The sequence below is a fragment of the Enhydra lutris genome, unplaced genomic scaffold (genome assembly GCF_002288905.1).
Source record: "Enhydra lutris kenyoni isolate GAN:26980312 unplaced genomic scaffold, ASM228890v2 scaffoldscaffold34, whole genome shotgun sequence".
Classification (NCBI taxonomy): domain Eukaryota; kingdom Metazoa; phylum Chordata; class Mammalia; order Carnivora; family Mustelidae; genus Enhydra; species Enhydra lutris.
Genome location: NW_019154118.1, coordinates 19828102 through 19851247, shown reverse-complemented (window position 1 = coordinate 19851247; position 23146 = coordinate 19828102). Strand labels below are relative to the sequence as shown.

The 23146-nt window shown below is 43.0% G+C and overlaps 1 protein-coding gene across 1 annotated transcript in view; it reads right to left on the bottom strand.

Moving 5' to 3' along the window:
- Positions 1-23146, bottom strand: part of LOC111153880 (ubiquitin specific peptidase 28) — a 59177-nt gene that overhangs the window by 32891 nt on the left and 3140 nt on the right. The window contains exons 2-5 of the mRNA XM_022513158.1: positions 9568-9645; positions 7946-8078; positions 2109-2214; positions 1040-1199 (exon numbers count right to left, since the gene is read on the bottom strand). Of these exons, the coding sequence (XP_022368866.1) occupies positions 1040-1199; positions 2109-2214; positions 7946-8078; positions 9568-9645 (477 nt within the window). The remainder of the gene's footprint in view (positions 1-1039; positions 1200-2108; positions 2215-7945; positions 8079-9567; positions 9646-23146) is intronic.

Below are 23146 nucleotides of genomic sequence, written 5' to 3'. Positions count from 1 at the left end.
AAGTACAAAGGAGAAGATGGAAGGGCAGGATCAAGAGCTGCAATGCGGCCTTGCCAAGATTAAGGTGCGTGGGGCGTACTCCAGAGAGGCAACGCTCTCTCTAGGGGAATTCATCCACACTCTGGCTTTAGCACCGTCTATAAGCTACCGAGTCCCCGAGCGGCACCTGTAGCCCAGATCTTTTTACCAAACCACAGATTCACGTCGTTGACTGCCTACATGCTTCTTCATGCAGCACTTTCAACTCAGCGTGGGTAACACTGAACGGAGATCCCACTCCTCACACCCTCCCCCAAACATTCTTCTTCCCGCATCAACTGGCACCGTCATCCGCCTGGTTCCTCAAGCTAGAAACCTTGGAGTCTTTCTCAACTCTCAACCCTATATCCAATTGCTCCGCCAAATCCTGCAGATCTGATCTCCCACCCAGCTCTAAAATGCTTGCACTTCTCTCCTTCAAGGCTTATGCAGCTCCTCTACTCTAGGCCGCCATCATTTCCTGCCTGGATGGCTGTGACCCCCTACCGACAAATGCTTTCCCCTTACGAACTCTGGCTCTGCTCCAACATGTGACAGGAAATGCTGATCTAAAACACCTATTCAACATCTTTACAACTGTATTCTAAACCATGAGATATTTTGTTTTTAGTGTTGCCCAATTTGGACACCAGAGCATCTGAAGCCAAACACAGGAAAGCAACCAACACACAGTAATGCCAGGGAAAGTAAAACACCCCAATCTCATATGTGTTCCCATTTTTTAAAACTATGTTTCTCACATTTCAGTTGAATAAATTACAAAGTTGCTTCCAGAAAAAACAGTTGTCTCAAAAAGTATCATACGGGATGGGCACCTGGGTGGCCCAGTCAGTTAAGTGTCTGACTCTGGCTCAGGTCATGATCTCAGGGTCCTGGGACGGAGCCCCACATCGGGCTCCCTGCTCCACGAGTCTGCTTCTCCCTCTGTCTGCCGCTCCCCCCGCGTGCGCTTGCTCTCTTTTAAATAAATAAAGAAAATCTTTTAAAAAAAAGATCATACCTGAATAACAGCACTAAACCAACATGTATTGCCAACATTCTTCAGCCCAACGGGCCACCCGTTGACTCTCCTCCAGCTGTTAGGGTTGGGATGTTCTCCCCAGACTTCACAGCGTTTTCTCTTGGAGCGTTTCGTTTCTGCGGAGGCTGCCTCATGCATCCTGTTTGGTGCCGACACACCACATATCCAGAAAGGAAAAAGGGAAGGAACAAGGTAGTATATATGGAGAATATTGGTAATCTTCCTTGGATAATCCAAAACAGATCCACTATTTACTGGGTCGTTGCTGGCTATATAGTAATTATAAAATTATAATACAAGTGAAAAGTGAGATTTAGACAGAGATCTTAATCCTTCCATCAGAGAATATGACTTCTAAGGTCCATGATGGAACTGAGCTGATGCTCAAGCCTATTTATGGCTACCGTACTACAAGTTTTAGATTTCAACAACAGTGCCCCATCTCAGACCTTGCCATTGAAAAAGGCAAGAGAGACACTCTGCTAATAATAAGAGCCTTTCAACGGCCTATGGCACAAAACTCAGCCCTAGGTTTCCCTGGAAGAAAGAGCTCAGTCGTGAGAGGGAATGAACGTGTCTGGAAACCGACCACCCACCATCAGAACTGATGGTTTACGATCAATACCAGACAATCACCAAATGAGCACCAGTTCAAAAAAGATAGTCCTGGTCCCTCCTGAGATGGGGTAGTTGAGTGATAAGGAGCTGGCAACAGCCCCTTGAAGTTTACAAAGGCTCCGGGTTGAGAGAGGGAATAGATACTGTCAGATGCTTGCACGACAATGGGGTTTCTCGCCCCAGCAACTGTACTACCACAGCCTGCAGGCTTCTACTCAAGACTATAGCCGCTGTAAGACCCTTATAGTGTTTGGCTTTGTCAAAGAGCAAACCAAAGAGTAAGTAAGTTAATGTGAACTTAAATTTTCCCCTAAAAGAAATTTCACTGGGATGCAATTAAAACACCTTGGCAAGATGGCATCCACAGCTATTACCACCTTCAGCCTAGACACTCATGAGGGGAGCGAGGATGATAGATGACTTCAATAACCTGTTTAGATCTCTTCCATCAGCTTGAATTTTGGGGGATTCCAATAGACTCAAAGCAATGGCAGCTTGAAGATCGTCTTTGTTATCATGGGTAAGGTCTATCACTTCTGTAAGATAAACAGAAATTCCGTTAGTCTACATGCAGGAAACAATGCCCTGCTGGTTGTATGGTGGGGAAAAAAAGGCAAAAGCATTCACAAAACTCGATATGCTCCCTAGTTTTCACTACAACGGCTCATCTGTGGAACAACTTGACCGCTCTGTGCAAGAGACACAGGAGTAACTCACAGCTCTATGGTAACCTTAAGATGAGCCAACGAGCCATGAGAATGCGATGGATACTGACTTCTGAAGTCTTACTCCACAGAGTAAAATCCACATCCCGTCTCTGTAGGACAAGTCATCTCTTTACCTGTCATCATAAAACATCAGCTAAATATCAAACATTCAAGTACAGATATTTTTAATCTCATACAAACTATCCTGGAGCATAGAGAACATACTCCCCAATTCATTTTATGAAACCAGCCTAACACCTAGCTATAGCCCAAACCCATCCAAGAATAGTAAGAAAGGTAAAACAACAAACTCACATACAACTGCAGATGTGAAAAACAAAAAACAAACTAAAAAAACCAAGGTTTTAGCAGATAATATCCAATAATGTACCCCCAAAAGCAAATATTAAGAACAAGTGGAGGTAACTGCAGAACGAAATCTGAGTTAACAGGAGAAAATAGAGCACCAGAATATGCTTAAAGGAATCATCATCTCAGTAAGTACAGAAAAAGTACTTAATAACAACAGTCAACCTGTATTCAGGAATAAAAACCCCAAGCCAGCTGAGAAGTAAAGACAGTATTTGTAGGCTACAGTATTTGTAGCCATGAAAAGCCTACAGCAAACTTTATACTTAATTGTGAAATGTAAAACACATTTATTTTAAATTCAAAACTAAGACAAAAATGTCTACTATCAGGGCTTTTATTCACCCTGGTTCTGGATGTTCTGGCCAATTCAATAAGAAAATAAAAGAAACTAGGGGCAACTGGGTGGCTCAGTCAGTTAAGAGTCTGACTCTAGGTTTTGGTTCAGTTCACGATTTCAGGGTCGTGGGATCAAGCCCTGCGTCGGGCTCCAAGCTCAGCCGGAGAATCCTGAGATTCTCTCTCTCCCTTTCCCTCTGCTCCTCCCCTTGCTCTCTCTCTCACATAAATACATAAGTAAAAAAAAAAGAATATAAAGATTGGAAAATAAGAAACACAGTCATCACAATTCACAGATAATAATCACCTATGAGAGAAACCCAAAATAATCCACAGAAAATAGTTATCTAGTGATAAGAGGTAATTAGATAAAAGATCAATGCACTAGAGTTAAGTGAATTTCGACAGATGAGCAAGGAAGGACATTTAATTTATAAAGGACAAAACCCACAAAGAACACAAAACTGCAGTAATCAAGAGTGTATGCTATTGGCATTGGAACAGGCACACAGATCAATGGGAAAAAAGAACTGAGAGACCAAAAATAAACCCTCCCATTTATGGTCAATTGATTTTTTTTTTTTTTTAATCGCCCAGCATGAAGCCCGGTGTGGAGCTTGAACTCATGACCCTGAGATCAAGACCTGAGCTGAGGTCCACAGGCAGACGCTTGACTCAGTTGGTTGACTGAGCCACACAGGTGCCCCAATGGTCAATTAAATTTTTGAAACAGGTACCAAGACAATTCAACAGGGAAAAAAATACCTTCTCAACATGCTGTACTGGGAAAACAGGATATCCACATGCAAGAGTGATTTTTAACTCCTACCTCACACCCTTACAAAAATGAACTCGAGGTAGACCAGACCCTCAAGAGCAACTCTTAGAAGAAAACTCAGGCACACATTTTCATGACCTTGGATTAGGCAACGGTGTCTTAGAGATGATGATGACACCCAAAGCATAAGCAACCAAAGGAAAAACAGATAATTAGCATCAAAATGAAAAACCTCAGGCTTCAAAGGGCACCATCAAGAAAGTGAAAAGACAACTCACAGAATGGGAGAACATTTTCACAAATTGTGTATCTGCTACGACACCTATGTATGGAATATATTTTAAAAAATCTCCTACAACAGAATGATAAAAAACCAAATAACCCAATATTAAAAACAGTCAAAGAAGGTGAATAGACATTTCTCCAAGGAAGATATACAGATGCAATAAATACATGTAAAGACACTCAACATCATCAGCCATTAAGGAAATACGCAAATCAGAACCACACTGAGCTATCACCTCAAACCCACCAGGATGACTATTAGAAAAACCCACAAAGAATAACAAGTTTTGGGGAAGATGTGGTGAGACTTCGGAAGGCTCATGCACCACTGGTGGGATTGTAAAATGGTGCAGCGACTGCTATGGGAAACAGTACAAGGATTCGTCACAGAAATAAAAATAGAGCGACCACATGAGCCAAGGATCTCACTTCTGGGTATGCATCTAAAAGGCCAGAAAGCAGGGTCTCGAGGAGATCTCTGTACCTCCTCTGCACCTCCGTGTCCACAGAAGCACCGTTCACGACAGCCAGACAGTGAAAGCCCCCCAAATCCCCACCAATGAATAAATGGGCAACGCCATGTACTATCTCCATACAACAGTGTAGGACTCAGCCTTGAATGGGAAGGATACCCTGACACAGGCTGCGGTATGAACCTTGAGGACATTATGCTGCATGAAGGACACTAGTCACAAAAGGACAAATACTGTGGGATTCCGCTCAGAGTAGTCAAACTCATAGAAAAGCAGGACGGTGGCTGCCAGGGGCTGAAGGGAGGGGGAATGGAGAATTACTGTTGAGTGAACACAGGTTTCAGTTTTGCACGAAAAAAAAATTCTGGAGATCTGTTTCACGACAATACAAACATACTTAATACTACTGAACTGTACGTTTAAAAATGGTTAAGATGGTAAACTTTGCGTTATGTGTTAACAACTAAAAAAAAAGAACCCCAACTAATAACTTATGAAATCACCAATAAAATAAAAGCATTGCAGCAACCATCACCAGTGGCTGCAGAAAACACTCGGTGGGGGATTTTATAATAAACAGATCAAGCTGATAATATTCTGAACACACAGAGGGCAATGGGACATCACCTGTTTCTTCGCTGTGACAAAACAGAAGACACACTATACACACGACACTACCTGTGACACCGTCATGTCAACCAAGCATCTAAGTCTCTAGGAAAGACAGGACCGAAAAATCCACTGAAAGATACCACAGGATTGAAATCAGCAAGTTTCAGAACACACGAAATCTGAGAGAACAAAGAGCTTGATTTCTCTGGACCATAAAGTGCAAGAAAGAAAGACGGGGAAATTATAGATAAAGAGTGTCTTAAAAGACACTCAAGCATATTTAATGTTTTAACGTCATCTGGATCATTATTTTCACAAACCAACTGCAGACATATCATTAATGAGATGAACAGAGAGATTTCTACACTGGTCTTTGGGATTAAGGAATTATTAATTTTTAAAATGTGATAATGTGGCAGCTATGAAAACCACCCTCTTTAGAAATATTAAAACAAGAAAGTTAAACACAGGATTGTTACATGACCCAGTAACCCCATATAATATGGCTATATATTCTATATATATATATATATATATATATATATATATATATATGTATCTGGGTATATATAATACCCATGCCAGTCACAAATATATATGGATATATATCCTAAAGAATTAAGAACAGATACTCAGTGAAACAGAATGGGAAACTTGAAAATCCAATATAACACAGAGCTGATACTATAGATCAGTGGGTAAGTAAAGTCTTTTTAATAAAAGTATCCTTTGGGGCGCCTGGGTGGCTCAGTGGGTTAAGCCGCTGCCTTCGGCTCAGGTCGTGATCTCAGAGTCCTGGGATCGAGCCCCGCATCGGGCTCTCTGCTCTCTAGGGGAGCCTGCTTCCTCCTCTCTCTCTGCCTGCTTCCTCCTCTCTCTCTGCCTGCTTGTGATCTCTCTGTCAAATAAATAAATAAAATCTTAAAAAAAAAATAAAAAATAAAAGTATCCTTTAATATTAGGATAACTGCATAGCTGTATGGGGCCGGAGGGTGGTGAGGAATCAGACTGTACCCTGTGGAACCTGTTTGGGATTTTCTATCTCCCTCCCCACCCTGCCCCTCCCCAGCTCACATGTGTGTGTGTGTGTACACGCTCTCTCAAATAAATAAATCTTTAAAAAAAGAAAAAGAGGGGCGCCTGGGTGGCTCAGTCGTTAAGCATCTGCCTTCAGCCCAGGTCATGATCCCAGGGTCCTGGGGTCAACCCCTAAATTGGGTTCCCTACTCGGTGGGGAGCCTGCTCTCATTGTCTCTTTCTCTGTGTCAAATAAATAAACAAAATCTTTAAAAAAATAAAAAGAAAAATAAAAAAAGAAAAACGTTGGTTGAAAAGAGTCATTATTTGCACCGAAAGATATACACAAGGATATTCATAACAGCATTGTTCAGAATAACTCAAAACTGCAGAAGTCCAAATATCCATTAACTCCATCTGCCCTAGCTGATGGCTCCCTCCTCCAGGAAGCCTCCTTGGTTTCCAGAGTCCCATTCTCCCAGCTCTCCTGGTCTTCCTCCAACCTCCCTGGACACTGTCCACCTACCCTGGCCTCTGAGCACTGGGAATGTCCACTGTTTAATCACTGAACACGTTCTCTTCCGTGCACCCTAACCCCTTGAAAAGCTCCCATGATCCCCTAACTTCGCATCCCATTCTCAAGTTTATGATTCTAAGTTTTTTCTCTCTGCAGCCAGATCCCTCCCCTGAGCCGCACGCCTGGATCCTCACTGCCTTTCCAACACTCCACCTGTCGTCTAGCAGCTGCCCCAAACTCACCACTCTCGTCATCTGCCACCCAGATCTGCTCTAGTAGCAGTCATTCCGGTGCTTAGTGCAACGCCAGCGTTTCTGCTGCTTAGGAAAAAAAAAAAAAACAGGAGCTACCTTTAAGTCCTCTCTCTTCCACACTCCTTATCTCTGCTGTAAGCAAATCCCACTCGGCAGGTGCTCCTCAGGCTCCCACCACTACCTGCTGGACCACGCCACCGGAAGCTGCAAAGCCATCTCACTGTCCTGCTCTGACCCAGGCTCACCACCTCCCCCTGCAATTCTGTTCTCAACAGAATGACCTTTAGGAAATGGAAACCAGTGAACGTCATTCCTGCTCCAAGCTCTCCTCGGGCTAGCCTCTAGCTAGAGGAAAAGCCAAGCCTGTAAGAAGACTGCAGGACCTGCCTCCTGGTCTGTCCATGCCTCACCTCTCATCCACTAAGGACAGCCTCCTGGCTGTCCTCGAGCAGTACATCCCCGTCTTAAGACCTCACTGACTCCCTCACCTTCCTTCCACCTTCTCAGAAGGCTCCGCCTAGTAAAAATCCAATCCCTGGCACTCCTTTTTTTCATTTCTTTCATTCCATCCTTTACTATTCTCTATGGTACTTATCATCCTAATATGCAATATAATTTACTCATCGACTTGTTGATCTCACGCACGAGAAAGTAAGCTACACAAAGGCAGGGATTCTAATTCTTCTGTTTATTTCCAGCGCTTAAAAGAGCACTTGGCACACAGTAGGTGTTCATTAAATAAATGCAGAATGAATGAATAAATAAATCCATGTAATTGCTTAGAAATAGACCTAGCACACTGTAATGGTAATTAGCTATTATTAGCACTATTCCAAAAGGGTTGATGGGATTGATAGGAAACTCGCGTATTTTCCGCTAGTTCACGGCAGGACCAAGACACCATGTATGTACCTACTTGCTAATGCTTCTTTGCTGGCAGTGTTCCCTTCACCTTCAGATGGTTCTGTAGCAACAGTGTCTGGACTGGGCTCTTTAACTCTTTCCTCAGTGAGAAGGCTGACGGCTTGGGTGATATCACCATTACTGGCCTGAAGAAAGGGAAAAAAAAACAGAGATTTCAAAAGTAAAGCATCTCAGCATTTAAAATAAACAGGGAGGGGCGCCTGGGTGGCTCAGTGGGTTAAAGCCTCTGCCTTCAGCTCAGGTCATGATCCCAGGGTCCTGGGATTGAGCCCCACATTGGGCTTTCTGCTCAGCAGGGAGCCTGCTTCCCTCTCTCTCTCTGCCTGCCTCTCTGCCTACTTGTGATCTCTGTCAAATAAATAAATAAAATCTTTAAAGAATATATTAAAATAAATAAATAAATAAATAAATAAATAAAATAAACAGGGAGTCAGTTTTTTTGTTTAATTCCTTACTACACCCCGTAACATTCTGAGGAAGTCGGGGCCTCATTCTAGGGTAGAAAGTAGAAAAAAGATAGTACGGGGGAGGACAGTGAGTGTACCATGCTCAAAGCATCCAAACGCCTGGGTATGGGAGGGGGAGCCACCGTGTTCTGACTTCCCACCACACGCAAACAAGAATGAAACCCTGCTGGAGATTTGTTCCCACTGCTCCAGATGCTACCACTCCCGATTTCACAGATTAGCTGAAGCCTGGTGTGTCAAAAGGGGGCTGGCAATGAAGACAGAGATTCTAAATGAAGTCAGTCTCTACAATAAACACGCCAAGCAGTTACCATATTCTATAGCGGTGACCGTATTTCTATTTGTTTTTAACTTTTTATTAGGGCAACTTTCTAACACACACAAAGGCAGAGACACTGGGAACGTATAGCTGAAGCCCAGGCACCCATCACTCACCTTCAACAATTATCAAGTGATGCTCGATCTGACCTATTCTGCCTAACTCGCCCAGACTCTCTGAAGCAAATCCTAGGTATCTTATCCGTACATCAGAACGTACCTTTCAAACTATAACCCACAATGTTATTACCACACTTTAATGGTAACAAGTGTTTTACTCTCAAATCATCAGCTCCAACTTGCCTAACTCAAAGACTTTAGTGTGTGTTTGTGTTTGAGTCAGGATCCATGTAAAGGCTATACAATGCAACTGACTGATGCGTTTCTTCCATTCTTTTGCCCTGGAGGGTTCCCCCTCAGTGAGGTTCCTCCTGTCCCCAGCTTCTCCACCTTATTGGGTCATTGATGATAGTGGGCCATCTGACCCGGAGAGCTCCTGTCCCTATATGCACTTTCGTTTGGCATAAAAATAGCTTGACCTGATCTAACTATGATATGGACAATTGTTTTAAATCTTTTTTTTTTTTTTCTTTTTTTTAATTTTATTTATTTATTTGACAGACAAAGATAACAAGTAGGCAGAGAGGCAGGCAGAGAGAGAGGAAGGGAAGCAGGCTCCCTGCAGAGCAGAGAGCCCGATGTGGGACTCGATCCCAGGACTCCGGGATCATGACCTGAGCTGAAGGCAGCGGCTTAACCCACTGAGCCACCCAGGCGCCCTGGACAATTGTTTTAAAGCCTGTTGACGAACAGTGACCTTGAAACTAACCTTCAGAGCTTCATGAAGAAAGGAAGGGTCCTGAATGCCTGTGATTTCTCGTAGTTGGTTTAACAGCATTTGGCAACTCTATATTTGAGAAACAAAAAAAACAAACCACAGACAGGTCGGTCACAAAGCAAAGCTGGATATGTTTAAAGAATTTAAGTACAAGCAACCTGGATAATCTGGTGTGAGATTGTATATTTACCTTCAGGAACCGAAAAGCTCCAAACAAGGAGGTACTGACTGTCAGACACATTCTAAAATGCCAAATCTTGGGGTACCGGGTCACAATCTCGGGGTCGTGGGATCGAGCCCCATGTCGGGCCCCACACTCGGCACAGAGTCTGTTTAGGATTCTCTCTCCCTCTTCCTCCCAACCCCTCAACTGCAGTGGTGTGCTCTTCCAAATAAACAAATAAATAAAATCTTTAAAAATAAATAATAAAATAAAATAAAATAAAATAAAAATGTGAAATCCATTACTCTTTTAAAAGCTTAATCATGAAAAATGCTTTTGGTGCTTGTGGAAAAATTATGAGTAAAAACTATTAAGTAAATAAAACATTTAAATGTAATATCTAGCTCTCGTAGTAGCTGAAAGCGCCTGAGGTTTCTCTTTCCGTGAGTACTCCATAACTAGGTCATACAAAGAGTCCAGGGAATTTGCATGGATGTCAAGATGTGCTATTTTTGGCTTCATTGCACATGCCATTTTTGTGTGTCATTTTTCACTGACAATAAATTTCCAGTCATGTAATTAACAAGTGATACCACAAACATCATATTGAAAACTACGGGTTTGATGACTTAAAAAGAAATACAGACGGAACCACGATTTTCTGAATTATACATAAAATCCCAGGGGGAATAAAGTATGGAGTGCTTTCCCTTCATTAATCCGAATCATGGAAAAACCTATCTCGTTAACGTTCAGCTACCACAAGATCAGTTTATAATCCCTTTGCAGCTTATAAGTCTTCACTGGAACATTTTACCCTGTTTTGCACAAAAACGAAAGTTAACATATAACACCTAATTTTTATAAGCAAGCTCAATAGAAAGAACTGGTTGGCCCAATTCTTTCACATGATCATTGAAGACAAAATAGATCAGGGACGCCTGGGTGGCTCAGTCAGTTAAGCATCTGCCTTCAGCTCAGATCATGATCTTGGGGTCATGGGATGGAGCCCCACATTGGGCTCCCTGCTCAGTGGGGGACCCTGTTTCTCCCTCTCCCTCTGCTCCTCCCCTCGCTTGTGCGTGCTCTCTCTCTCTAATATAAATAAATAAAATCTTAAAAAAAATAGTTCAAATTTAATTCAGTGAGGGGAAATCATTCCTAAGGTTATTCTAGAGTTAAGTCCCAATTCAATACTTGATAACTCCCATCCACTATCTTTCAGTTAGTAATATGTCTCTAAGAGGCAGTCTATGCTCACCGTCAGCTGTAACAGAAATAGTATCCTATGTTTTTCAACAGCTGAGGGCCCAATGCAACACTTAAATATCACACAACTAGAAATAACCAACTGAAACAGTCCTGCACAGTGCTCAGAAAAGCAGCAACAGCCTTTCTGCTCTAGTCATGGGCTACGGTCACAGGCTAGAAATGGAACCCGACCCCGCTGAGACCAGCAGTCTTGGAGGCTATGAGTGTTGTCGAAGGCAGTCATTGCCTGAACACAGAGAGAGTGCTATCAGACTAAAAGGTGTCCAGATTAGCCTTGGCAAATGCCGGAAACACAAGCATGGAATTTTAGAAGAACGACGTATCCGAAAGTTTTTTGCAGCGGGGGGGGGCACGTGGATGGCTCAGTCAGTTAAGCGTCCCACTCTTGACTTCAGCTCAGGTCATGATTTCAGGGTCGTGAGATTGAGCTTCAGGTCCTGTCTGACGCTCAGCATGGAGTCCACCGAAGATGCTCCCTTTCCCTCCGCCCCTCCCCCTGAGCATGCTCTCGCTCAAAAGAATAAATAAAAATAAAATTAAAAAATAGTGATAATAGGGGCACCTGGGTGGCTCAGTGGGGTAAAGCCTCTGCCTTCGGCTCAGGTCATGATCCGGAGTCCCGGGATCGAGTCCCACATCGGGCTCCCAGCTCCATGGGGAGTCTGCTTCTCTCTCTGACCTTCTCCTCGCTCATGCTCTCTCTCACTGTCTCTCTCTCAAATAAATAAATAAAATCTTAAAAAAAATAGTGATAATAGGGGCACCTGGGTGGCTCAGTGGGGTAAAGCCTCTGCCTTCGGCTCAGGTCATGATCCCAGAGTCCTGGGATCGAGCCCCGCATTGGGATCTCTGCTCAGCGGGGAGCCTGCTTCCTCCTCTCTCTCTGCCTGCCTCTCTGCCTACTTGTGATCTCTGTCTAATAAATAAATAAATAAATAAATAACCTTAAAAAAATAATGATAATAAAAATAAAAAGGGTTTTCTTCCCCAACTGAATTCTAATTCCATTTTATTTCACTGTGTGAATCTATATATCTCAATCATATACAATTTTCTAAAAAATCAGAATCAACATGCCCCAAGAAGCGTGGGATAATACAGACCTTCCTCAACTTATGGTAGGGTCACGTGCCAGTAAACCCACTCTAAGTTGAAAGTATCATTAGTGGAAAATGCGCTCAATACACCTAACCTGCCAAACATCGTAGCTCACCTAGCTGACCTCAGATGTGCTCAGAACTCTTATGTTAGCCTGCAACGGGAAAAGGGCATCTAACACAAAGCCTGTTTTATAATAAAGTGTTGAGTAGCTCATGGGATGTATAGATTGCTGTTCTGAATGTGAAAACGGGAACGGCTGCAGGGGTGCAGAAGGGCTGTAAGTGTACTGGTTGCTGACCCAAGATTGCGTGGCTCACCGGCCTTGCCCAGCGTCACCCGAGAGAAGCATGTCACGTGGTGCCAGGCTGGGGAGAGCCAAAGTTTTAAATGCAGGGAATGGTTTCTTCTGAATGCGCATTACTTCCACATCACTGTAAGGTCGAACTATCGTGTCAGGGACCGTCTGTCATTGGGAGGAGGATGGGAGCAGCGTCATTAGCCCTGAACTGGAACCAAGACAGCAGCAGGGTTGACAATCACACCGTCACCTCAAGCTACTCTGTGCACCGACTGCCACTTAAGATTCACAGAAAATAATGCCAGTCAAAAATAGCAGCTAACATACACTGCCTACTCTCAGCCAGGTGTTGTTAGAAACATTTGTATAAGCTAATTTCGCCTTTGTAACAAAGCCGGGCTCCGTGCTAGGCCCGAACGACAGAGTGCAGGCATGGGAGGTCAAGGCACTTACACAAGGCTATGGCTACCGAAGGGCCACCTCCCTGCAGAGTCTACACTCCACTCTACGCCAGGCTGTACCTGAGAAGACGAGGAACACAGGCAAGAGTACCTACTTCACGAGAAACCAGGCAATTACTTTCTCCCTATGTTTTGATCTTGGTCTCCGCAACTTCCCAAGACCCCTCTGATCACAACCACGACCATGATGACATCGCGGTGTGGTCAGTTCCAAAGCAGCCACCGTCAGGAAAGGACTGTACCTGAGGAAAACGCTATTCTGACTGAATCTAAGGGCCATTACTCGTAAGGAACACACTTAGGTGTGCCACTGAGGAGAAACACTGCTGCTCACTTAAACTAGGACAGGATGGCATGTCAGTCAGGACGACACAACAGTCCAGGAGACATGTGAATGGGTCACACCAGCTTCCCGCAGCTTCACAATTTCTTATTTATGTGGAGAACTTCAGCAGTTTTACCAGGTGCCCTGCCTAGCATGTGACAAGCAGTTCTTTTGCACGTTTCTAGGTAACAAAACCTAATACACCTAGGCTGTCTTCCTTGCTTGGGCCCCGAAACACTGGACTGTAGCTTTGCAGGAAAATCTGAAACTGAGCTCATTCCTCCAGTGACGAATATTTTGCCTCACTTTAAATCAAACTTATACCCTGCTGTTCTGCTCTAGTCCTTTCTTCACCCACTTGCTTTTTTCCCACTTAAATGTCGAATCACAGTGTGATCTTTTATTTTTTTTAATTATTTTTTAAAGATTTTATTTATTTGACAGTCAGAAATCACAAGTAGGCAGAGAGGCAGGCAGAGAGAGAGGGGGAAGCAGGCTCCCCGCGGGCAGAGAGCCCGATGCGGGGCTCGATCCCAGGACCCTGAGATCACGACCTGAGCCGAAGGCAGAGGCTTTAACGCACTGAGCCACCCAGGCACCCCACAGTGTGACTTTTAAAGTGGAAAGGAAACTAACCACGTGGCACCAACAGTACGTATAACTCAACTGTCATGACAGTAGGAACAGCTAAGACCAAGCCCATACATGTGCGGACAGTGATTAAGGACATCACCTCTGCTACCTGGAGGCCGTCGATGTAAGGAGCATCTCAGTTTCAGAGATCTCATAATGCCAAATAAATATGAATCAATGAACTAGGTATTCAAATGGTAAACAATTCACCAATCATTACATTTGTCTGTGGATTAAAGCTCCACTCCCCTTTCGCCACTTAGTAATAGAGAAGCAGTGAAACATTAATACATCTAGAATACACACAGGGAAAGAAAATAAACTCTAAGTGTCTCTTGTTTAAAAGCTACTGGGCACAGATGACAACTATGTAAAATCATTTTGTACAACTCCAAGAATAATATTCTACATCTTAATTCAAATCCAACCCGATCTTGCTATTCAAAGACCATTAACTGATTCTACATTTAACCTGCTCAACCTTTACTCCTACTGGTTCCCTACCTCACAAATACAGCCTCTGTCATGCCTTCAGGTGTTACTTTTACTACTTCCAGAAATGCCTCCTACATTCTGGCAACCTGCACTCAAGGGCTATATTCATCTTACCTCCTCCTTAAAGTTGACCCCAAGAACTCTGGTCCACGCTACTCTCTCCCCTTCTAAACTCCCATATTGAGGGAACGAATGAGCTTGTGATGGAAAGGGACTCCCCCGTCTTTACCTGGTATTTCTCATCATATGGCTCTCTAGTTGTTTCAAATATGAAATTCTTGCCCACATAAAGCAAGAATCATACAACATACTATCTTATCTAAAGGACAGTGCTGGCAACAGTTGGGACCATAAACACCTTCTTTGTTACAGGAACCTCAGTTGCCCCTGTATCCCTGTAATCCTTCCAACAGCCCTAAGAGGTAGGAATCATCATCATCATCACGCAGATCAGGAAACTAGAGCTTACAAAACCCATTTTGTCATCAAATGTCTTGAATTAAAAGAAATCAGGGACACCTGGGTGGCTCAGTCGGTTAAGTGTCAACTCCTGACTTTGGCTCGGGTCATGATCTCGGGGTCGGGAGCTGGAGCCCTGCATCGGGCTCCGCACTCAGCTTGGAGTTGGCCTGGGGTTCTCTCCCTCTCTCCCCTTCCCCCTGCTAGCATGCCCATGCATTCTCACATGCTCTCTTTCTCTCTCTCCTCCCTCTCAAATAAAGAAAATCTCTCTTCAAAAAGACAAATCAAAGATAACTATTATAAGCCCGAATACATTTCACAAGGATTAAGCCATGCTGACACACTTCACTCTCGTGAATGTTTAGCCAAACCTATGTTCTGTGGTACCTTCAACCCAAATCCTAAAAAGTGCTCTATGTTAAGTATTCATTTTACTGTAACAGACATATTAAGCTTATTAGAGTCCTAATGTATTACTAACTCAGTTTTTCCGGGCACTTCACAGGAAGCTGATTTAAATATTAACTTCACCATAACGACGAGGCTCTCTATACGGAGTACACACCCAGTGTGAGACAAGACAAACCCTATGCACCAGGCATAATGAACTCAAATAACTGGCAAGAGCCAACAAGTTTGCATTTCCTTGGCTAAATTCACATTGTTTTCATAAAACAAAAAGCACTCTCTTTTCTAAATGCCCACAGGCAGTGAAGACAGACAGGTACACACAAATCTATAGAAAGAAGAAACCCAAGCTTTCTGACCTCAGCTACTCGGTGACTTTGGTCCAATCTAGTCCACTTCTCTTAAAGCAAAGACCGTCCTTCCTCCCCCAATAAGCAGGGAACAGGACTAGTCACATGACAAAAACATTAAGGTAATCGAGTTTTTATAATAAACACTAACTGGTCAAATCCTACTGCAACTAAAATCAAACTCCTTTGATCAGATGAGGCAAATCTGTGAGATTACTAATTAAGAGTTTTATCTTTAAAACACCTATTTTGGCATTGTGGTGTGGAGCTTTCTGGACTGTCCTATTCCTTCAAACAGGGATGCTGTATCATTTTGACGCACACATTTCCTGATCTCAACTGTCTATTCTTCCAAAGACATTTCTAAATTTGAAACTAAGTGAATAGTTGATAAACGTTCTTTTACTCCAAAGAAGTACCAAAGTTCTTTGTAAGTGCGCCCAATAGAATTCCCTCCAAAATTAAAGATCGGCTTTTCCGATCTTAAGAAGCAGCTTCAATGCCCAAGGAAAGCAAAAGAAGAGCTTTAGGAATCAAAGGAAATCTATAGCAGCAACTCCAGAAATCCAGTCTAGACATCAGGGTCTCAAATGCATTCAGAGCCTCCCACGGACGGACCCTCCCACCTTCCACAAAACAAGGACCTGGCCATGGAAGTCCCTCGTCCTTTCTTGGTTTTCTTTCCAGGAACAAATCCATGTTTATTCCAAACTCAGGTTTACCCACACTATGCCATAAGGACAGGACTCCCTAAAAAATGACAGACAGTAGTTTTTGGTGGGTAAAACTAAAATGCCTGAAATAGGGTTACTGACAACTCACTGTAATGACGCAAAAAGTAGGTTCATGGAGAAAAGGATTGTTCCAGTTCATCAACTGGCCCAAAGTTTTTAAAAAACATTGAAAGCTTTTAAGATGTAGTCACTCTTATATGGTATAGAAGGGGTTGAAACTGGAATTAAAAGCCAGGAAAAAAAAAAAAGGAATTAATCATTGTTTCTCATCTCTTTTTTTCAAATGCACTGAGCAATTCCAACAGCACAGAAGGATACAGAGTGAAAAGGAATTTCTCTCTTCTGTCCAACCCAGTCCCACTTCCCAGGAGTAACCACTATTAATAGTTTCCAATATATCTTTCCAGAAGCGGCCTATGCATATGAATATATCTTTTCATACTGAACATCGTGTTCATGAAACATTGTGTGAAACATTGTGTGAAACATTGTGTTCTTGCCTTTTTCATACTGTGGAACTCACTAAGACAACACTCTCATTTCTTTGAATACACGCCCCAGCCAAATCCAAGAAAGGAGGCCGGGAAGCTTTTACAATAAGGACATATGGAATGCATCTTCACAAATCAGAGAAAATGCCATTTTTCGCAAAAATTCAAAGGCTGAGAAACCAGAAAGATAAGGGCAAAGATACAGGAAATCAAATTTACATGCTTATAGTGTTACAAAACTAACAGTAAAATTAAAAGTTGTTAGGCGGGACTCAGGGTGCAGTTTCTATTTGTGATAAATAAGCAGGACATGATAGTGGTGAGGGACTGGATTAGGAAAGGTTCTAAATGTCAGTATGAGTTTGGACTTAATCTGATGAACAATGGGAAATCATCACAGGTCCCTCAGCAGAGCATAAATATGAGGGAAAATAATGGTGCTCTAAGGGGATTAATCCAGCACATGTGAACAGTCAGTTCAAAGGGAGCTGAGACTAGGGAAAGAAAGCTTACCCGTGAGTTAGAGGAGTACCAAATACACAGGTGTGATGAGACAGGGAGGGGGCCGAGAGGAGAACTGAAAAGGCAGGACATACAGCAAACATCTCAGAGATGGAAAAAATGAGGCTTAGTCAAATATTCAAAACTGGATGCCTGAGAGAATGCTGCTGGCAAGGACATAAAAAGTCACCAGCAAGAAAACCAACCAGTGTAATACACCACACTACCAGAGTGAAGGGTAAAACACCTGATCACCTTGACTGAAGTAGGAAAAGCATTTGATGAAACACCTTTTCATGATGAAAACAATCAGAAAACTAGGAACAGAAGAGAATTTCAACATGATAAAGTGCCTTTATTTAAAAAAAAAAAAAAAATGAGGGCGCCTGGGTGGCTCAGTGGGTTAAGCCTTTGCCTTCAGCTCAGGTCATGATCCCAGGGTTCTGGGATAGAGTCCCACATTGGGCTCTCGTTCAGCAGGGAGCCTGCTTCCTCCTCTCTCTCTGCCTGCCTCTCTGCCTGCTTGTGATCTCTGTCAAATAAATAAATAAAATCTTAAAAACAAAAAAAAGAAAACTCATAGTGAGCGGCATACTCAACAGTGAAAGACCAAACGCCACCCCCCTAAAATCAGGAACCAACCAAGGATGCCCACCTTCAGCGATGCTAGTCAGTGGTGTCCCCGAAGTCCCGGCCAGAATAATCAGGCAAGTAAAGTAAAAAGGTATCCGAATTAGAAAGGAAAAAGTACAACTAGCTCTCTTCACAGATGACAGGATATATACAACTCCAAAGAATCTACAAGAGTCACTAGAGCTGATAAACACATCCAGCGATGTTGATACAAAATCAACAGGCGAAAATCAGCTGTTTTTATACAGCAGCAATGTACGATCTGAAAAGGAAAATTTTTTTAAAGTTCCATTTATCATAGTATCCGGAAAAATAAAATACCTAGGAATAAATTTAACCAAGACTTGAACTCTGGAAAGCATGAAACACTGAGAAAAAAAGCTAAAGGAAACCTAAATAAATGGAAAGATAATCAAGTTGATGGACTGGAAGACTGGATTAGTCAAGGTTCTCCAGAGAAAAGAACAACAGGGTGTGTGTGTGTGTGTGTGTGTGTGTGTGTGTGTGTGTAAATGAACCCTGTATTCCTAGTTTCCTGTCTAGGTGGTAGGGGAGAAGTAATTTGTTGTAAGAAATGGGCTCTTGCATTGCGGAGGGTGTAAGCCCTGAGCTCTTCAGCTGACAAGTTGCAAACCCAGGAGAGCTGGACATGTAGTTCCAGTCTGAGGGGAGGAGAAGACCAATGGCCCAGCTGAACAGTCAGGTAGGTGATATTCCCTCTTACTCAGCCTTTTTGTTCTATTCAGGTTTTCAGTTGAGGGCATGAAGTCCACAGGCATTAGGGAGGGCCATCTGCTTTATTCAGTCTACAATTCAAATCTTATTCAGAAGCACCTTTACAGACATACCTAGAATAACACTGGACCAAATATCTGGGCACCTCAGGGCCCAATCTGATTGACACACAAAATTAACCATGACAAAAGACCTACTATTATTATACCCAAAGTGACCTACAAATTCAATGCAATCTGTCAAAATTCCAACAACTATTTTTGCAGAAATGGAAAAGCTGATCCTCAAACTCTAAGGAATTTCAATAGGCCCTGACTAACCAAAACAATATTGAAAAAGAACAAAGTTGGAAGACTTACACTTCTGGATTTCAAAAGTTAAAAAAAAGCTATCGTAATCCTGCCAGTGGAATACTGCACAAGGACAGACAAGGACAGAATTAGAATTGAGAATTTAGAAAAATCTATAATGTATGGTCAATCAATCTCTGACAATGGTGCCAAGACCATTTGATAGGGAAAAGTCAGTCTCTTCTGATGCTGGGACAAGTAGACATTCACGTGCAAAAGAATCAACTTGGACCCCTACCTCTACACAGAAACTAACCCAAAATGGATCAATAACCTAAATATGTGAGCTAAAACGACAAAACTTTTTTTTTTTTAAGATTTTATTTATTTGAGAAAGCGAGAGAAAGGGAGAGAGAGCATGAGCTGGGGGAGGGGCAGAGGGAGAGGCAGACTCCCTGATGAACAATGTGCCCAATGTGGGGCTCGATCCCAGGACACTGGTTTCATGATCTGAGCCAAGGGCAGACACTTAACTGACTGAGCCACCCAGGTGCCTCTATGATTTCTTTTAAAATTTTTTTCTTTTTAAAATTTTTCTTTTTAAAATTCTTTTTAAAATTAAAAAATTCTTTTTAAAATTTCTTTCTTTTAAAAGAAATCATAGAGGCAAATCTTTAGCTTGGATTTGGCGATGGATTCTTAGATATGGCACCAAAAGCATGAGCAACAGAAACAAATAGTAAGCAGGACTTCACCACAATTAGAAACTTTTGTGTATCCAAAAAATAACATCAAGGAAATGAAATGACAACCTATAGGATGGGAGAAATATTTCCAAATCATATATCTGATAAAGCTCTAGTATCCAGATTATATTACAACTCTTACAATTCAAACAACCGAAGACAAACAAATGCAATTCAAAAATGGGCAAAGGACATGAACAGACATTTCTCCAAAGACGATGCCAATAAGCATATGAAAAGATGCTCAACAAGAGCCATTTGGAAAATGCAAATCAAAATTATAATGAGATACCCCTTCACACACATGAGGATAGCTGCTATAAAACGAAACAAAACAAAAATGGAAAATAACAAGTGTTTGGAGAGGATGGAGGTGGAGAAATTAAAACCCTTGTGCATTACTGGTGGGAATGTAAAATGGTGCACCTGCTGTGGAAAACAGTTCAGCAGTTCCCCAAAAAGTTAAAGAGAGAATTACCATATGACTCAGCAATTCTACTTCTAGGAATATACCCCAAAGAGCTGGAAACAGGTATGCAAATGTTTGTACACGAATGTTCACAGCAGCACTATTCGAGACGGAGAGAGAGAATCCTCAAGCAGGCTCCCCACTGAGCACAGGGTCCGACGTGGGGCTGGATCCTGGGACACCTGAGCCAAAACCAATGGTTGGATGCTTAACCCACTGAGCCACCCAGGCACCCCTACTCGTGCGGATGGTTAACTTGGCTTTGTCTTTCTGGTATTCTGACCTCCCTTTGCAGGTAGAAAGCCTGGATAGTGGGAATAGTGCTCCACAGTGCAGATCCCACCACACGTTAGCCTCGGAGTAAATCTCAACTTTCCAGGGCTTCAGTTTCCACATTTGGAAAATAAAGTAAACTGTAAGCTTTGGTGGCAGCGGGTACGACCCTCAGATGAAATAATGCATACAAGATTTGTTAGTAAAACGGAAAAAAAAAAAAAAAAAAAGAAATGTCAGACGCTGTGACCTGCCCATCCAGCAAAACTCGTCTAGATGTTGGGAGAACACTACCCATGTGATGGTTTCGGTGTGACCACTTACTAGCTGTGCCACTCTGCAACTCCTACTTCCTCCTCACACTAAATTTTACTTCACAAGGTGGCTCTGTGGGTTCCATGAGAACATACAACAAAGCACGTCATACGTCACGTGGCAGCTGAAAAGTTTGGTTTTACTTATTTTCTTTTAACATTTTATTTATTTAAAAGAGAGAGGGAGAGAAAGAACAAACATGAGGGGAGAGAGAGCAGAGGGAGAGGTGGAAGCAGGTTCTCTGCTGAGCAGGGAGCCCCATGCAGGGCCGGATCCCAGGACCCTGGGATCACACCTGAGCCAAAGGCAGATGCTTAACAGACTGAGCCACCCAGGCCACTGAAAAAAGTCTGGTTTTAGAAAGGCACGCGTTCCAGGAAGAAAGGGGGAGTGGCTTGAGGTCCCAGCCCTGCTACTTAGCATTTGAGCTTAAGTAAGCCACATTTCCCATCGGCAACATGCAGGCCAAGAGACTTCACCTTCAAATCTCATTGTTAGGCCCTTATAAGCTATATTAAGAGCTGAATCTCAGTGTCCTCATCAGTCATAAGACATAATAACTTAACACCTTGCATAACTGTAAATATACAGAAAGCACAGAGAAGTGCTTCAGGCCATAACTGGCATGTGGCAAATACTATTAGAGCAGGTAGCTGTTCCAATGCCTGTGGCAGAAGTCCCTATGCAGCACAGGGCTAGAGCCAAGGACACAGATATGCAAGTACCACTGTTTAAACAGCATTTGCAAATAGAGGAGGAGTCATTGGCAAGTCGTGGTTCAAAATGCAGACTTGGATGAAGTTAGTAAAAGGAACATTAACAGCCAGGAAAGCTAACAGGTTAGCCCCTCAAGGAGAAGAAAGGTAGAAGAACCGGAATAATACAGGTTCCAAATGTTCCAAGGGAGAGAGTTTGGGAAGTAAGGCAGTTGTACAGTGAGCGTAGTAACAGGTCACTGTCTAAGAACTCCTTCTATACCCTCGAGTCATAAGATTTTAAAATTGTAAGATGAAGACAAGAAACTCAAACATATTTTCCAAGACTAATTTTCCTAAGAAAGTTGTTGTTTTGTTTTTTTAGTTTTTAAGAAAAAGCAGAACAATTGATAGTAAGTAGGAATAAAGTCAAATGCCAAAATAAACATCAACCAAACAGTGGCAATGAGGAATCATCACATACAAAAGCAGGAGAAAGGGGCTTGAGTTGGTACTTGAATAACCAAGGAGGAATGGCCAAAAGAATTACTTCTGTAAGGCCACAGAGTTCACCAGAAGGTGGTTAGTCACTGGTCGCCTCGGAGAGATCAGTTTCATTCCCAAGAGACAAATACTAAAAGCCTACTATTGGCAAGGCTCTCCTTGGGTGGCCTGGGGAATGCTGATCCCATACAGTCACTGCCCTACGATCTAACCTTCTGGTGCCTGGTCAGCCTCTCTGCATGCCTCTGGGCAATCAGACCTCTTTCTCGTGGGAGCCTAGACTGGTCCCCCACAGCTGTCTCCTAACTGGATGCTTGTCCTGAGGCCTGCTGCCACCAACAGCTCTGCAGGGCAGTCTGGGAATCCATATGCCTCGGACCAGAGGGCTGCGCCTCCTATCACCCAAAAGCAGATCTTGCAAGGGTCTGATTTCCAAGTTTTCCACAGTGGGTTGAAATTACAATATAATTGAGAAAACGCTTAAGGAAAGAAACAGGTGGACTTAGAAACTCTGGTCGAAAAGTAAACAAAACTGAAGTAAGGGACTGGACAAGTTCAATCACTGGATAGGGCAGAAGTCAATGTCATTGCTGTTTTGCTGGAGGACTGGGGACACGTGCATAGCTAAATGGAAGGTGGGAATTCTGCACAATAGGAAAGAGCGTCTCAAAGTCATCACCCAGAGATGTCATCCAAAGGCAAGCTGCGATTCAATAGGTCTAGGTGCATTGGTTTGTGGAGCCTGTTTAGGTCCCTGGTATAAATACTCCCACGGTGACAATTTCAAGCTACCAACAAGAGGCCCCCGGACGCAGGGTTGGGAAGAGATGTACACAGTCAGACGGACAGGCAGCCCGAGCTGGCTCAGCACACCCAAATCTCTACATTTCCAACAAACTCCTGGGGGATGCAGAGGCTGCTGGCCCACGGACTGCTAGCCCACTGACAACGAAGGTGTCTGGGGCTTAGGCTAGAATAAAGGAAATGTGAGATAACTTAGAAGGGCAAGGAGGGGCATCACTTAGCTCAGAGTTTCTTGAGCTCAGCATTACTGACATTTGGGGCCAGATAACTCTTTGTTTTGGGGGCTGTCCTGTACATCACAGAACGTTCAGCAGCATTCCTGGCTTCCACCCACTGAGGCCAGTACATCCTCCTCCAGCAATCCCCATCAAAAAGCTCTCCAGACACCACGGATCGAGATTCATCTCTAAGA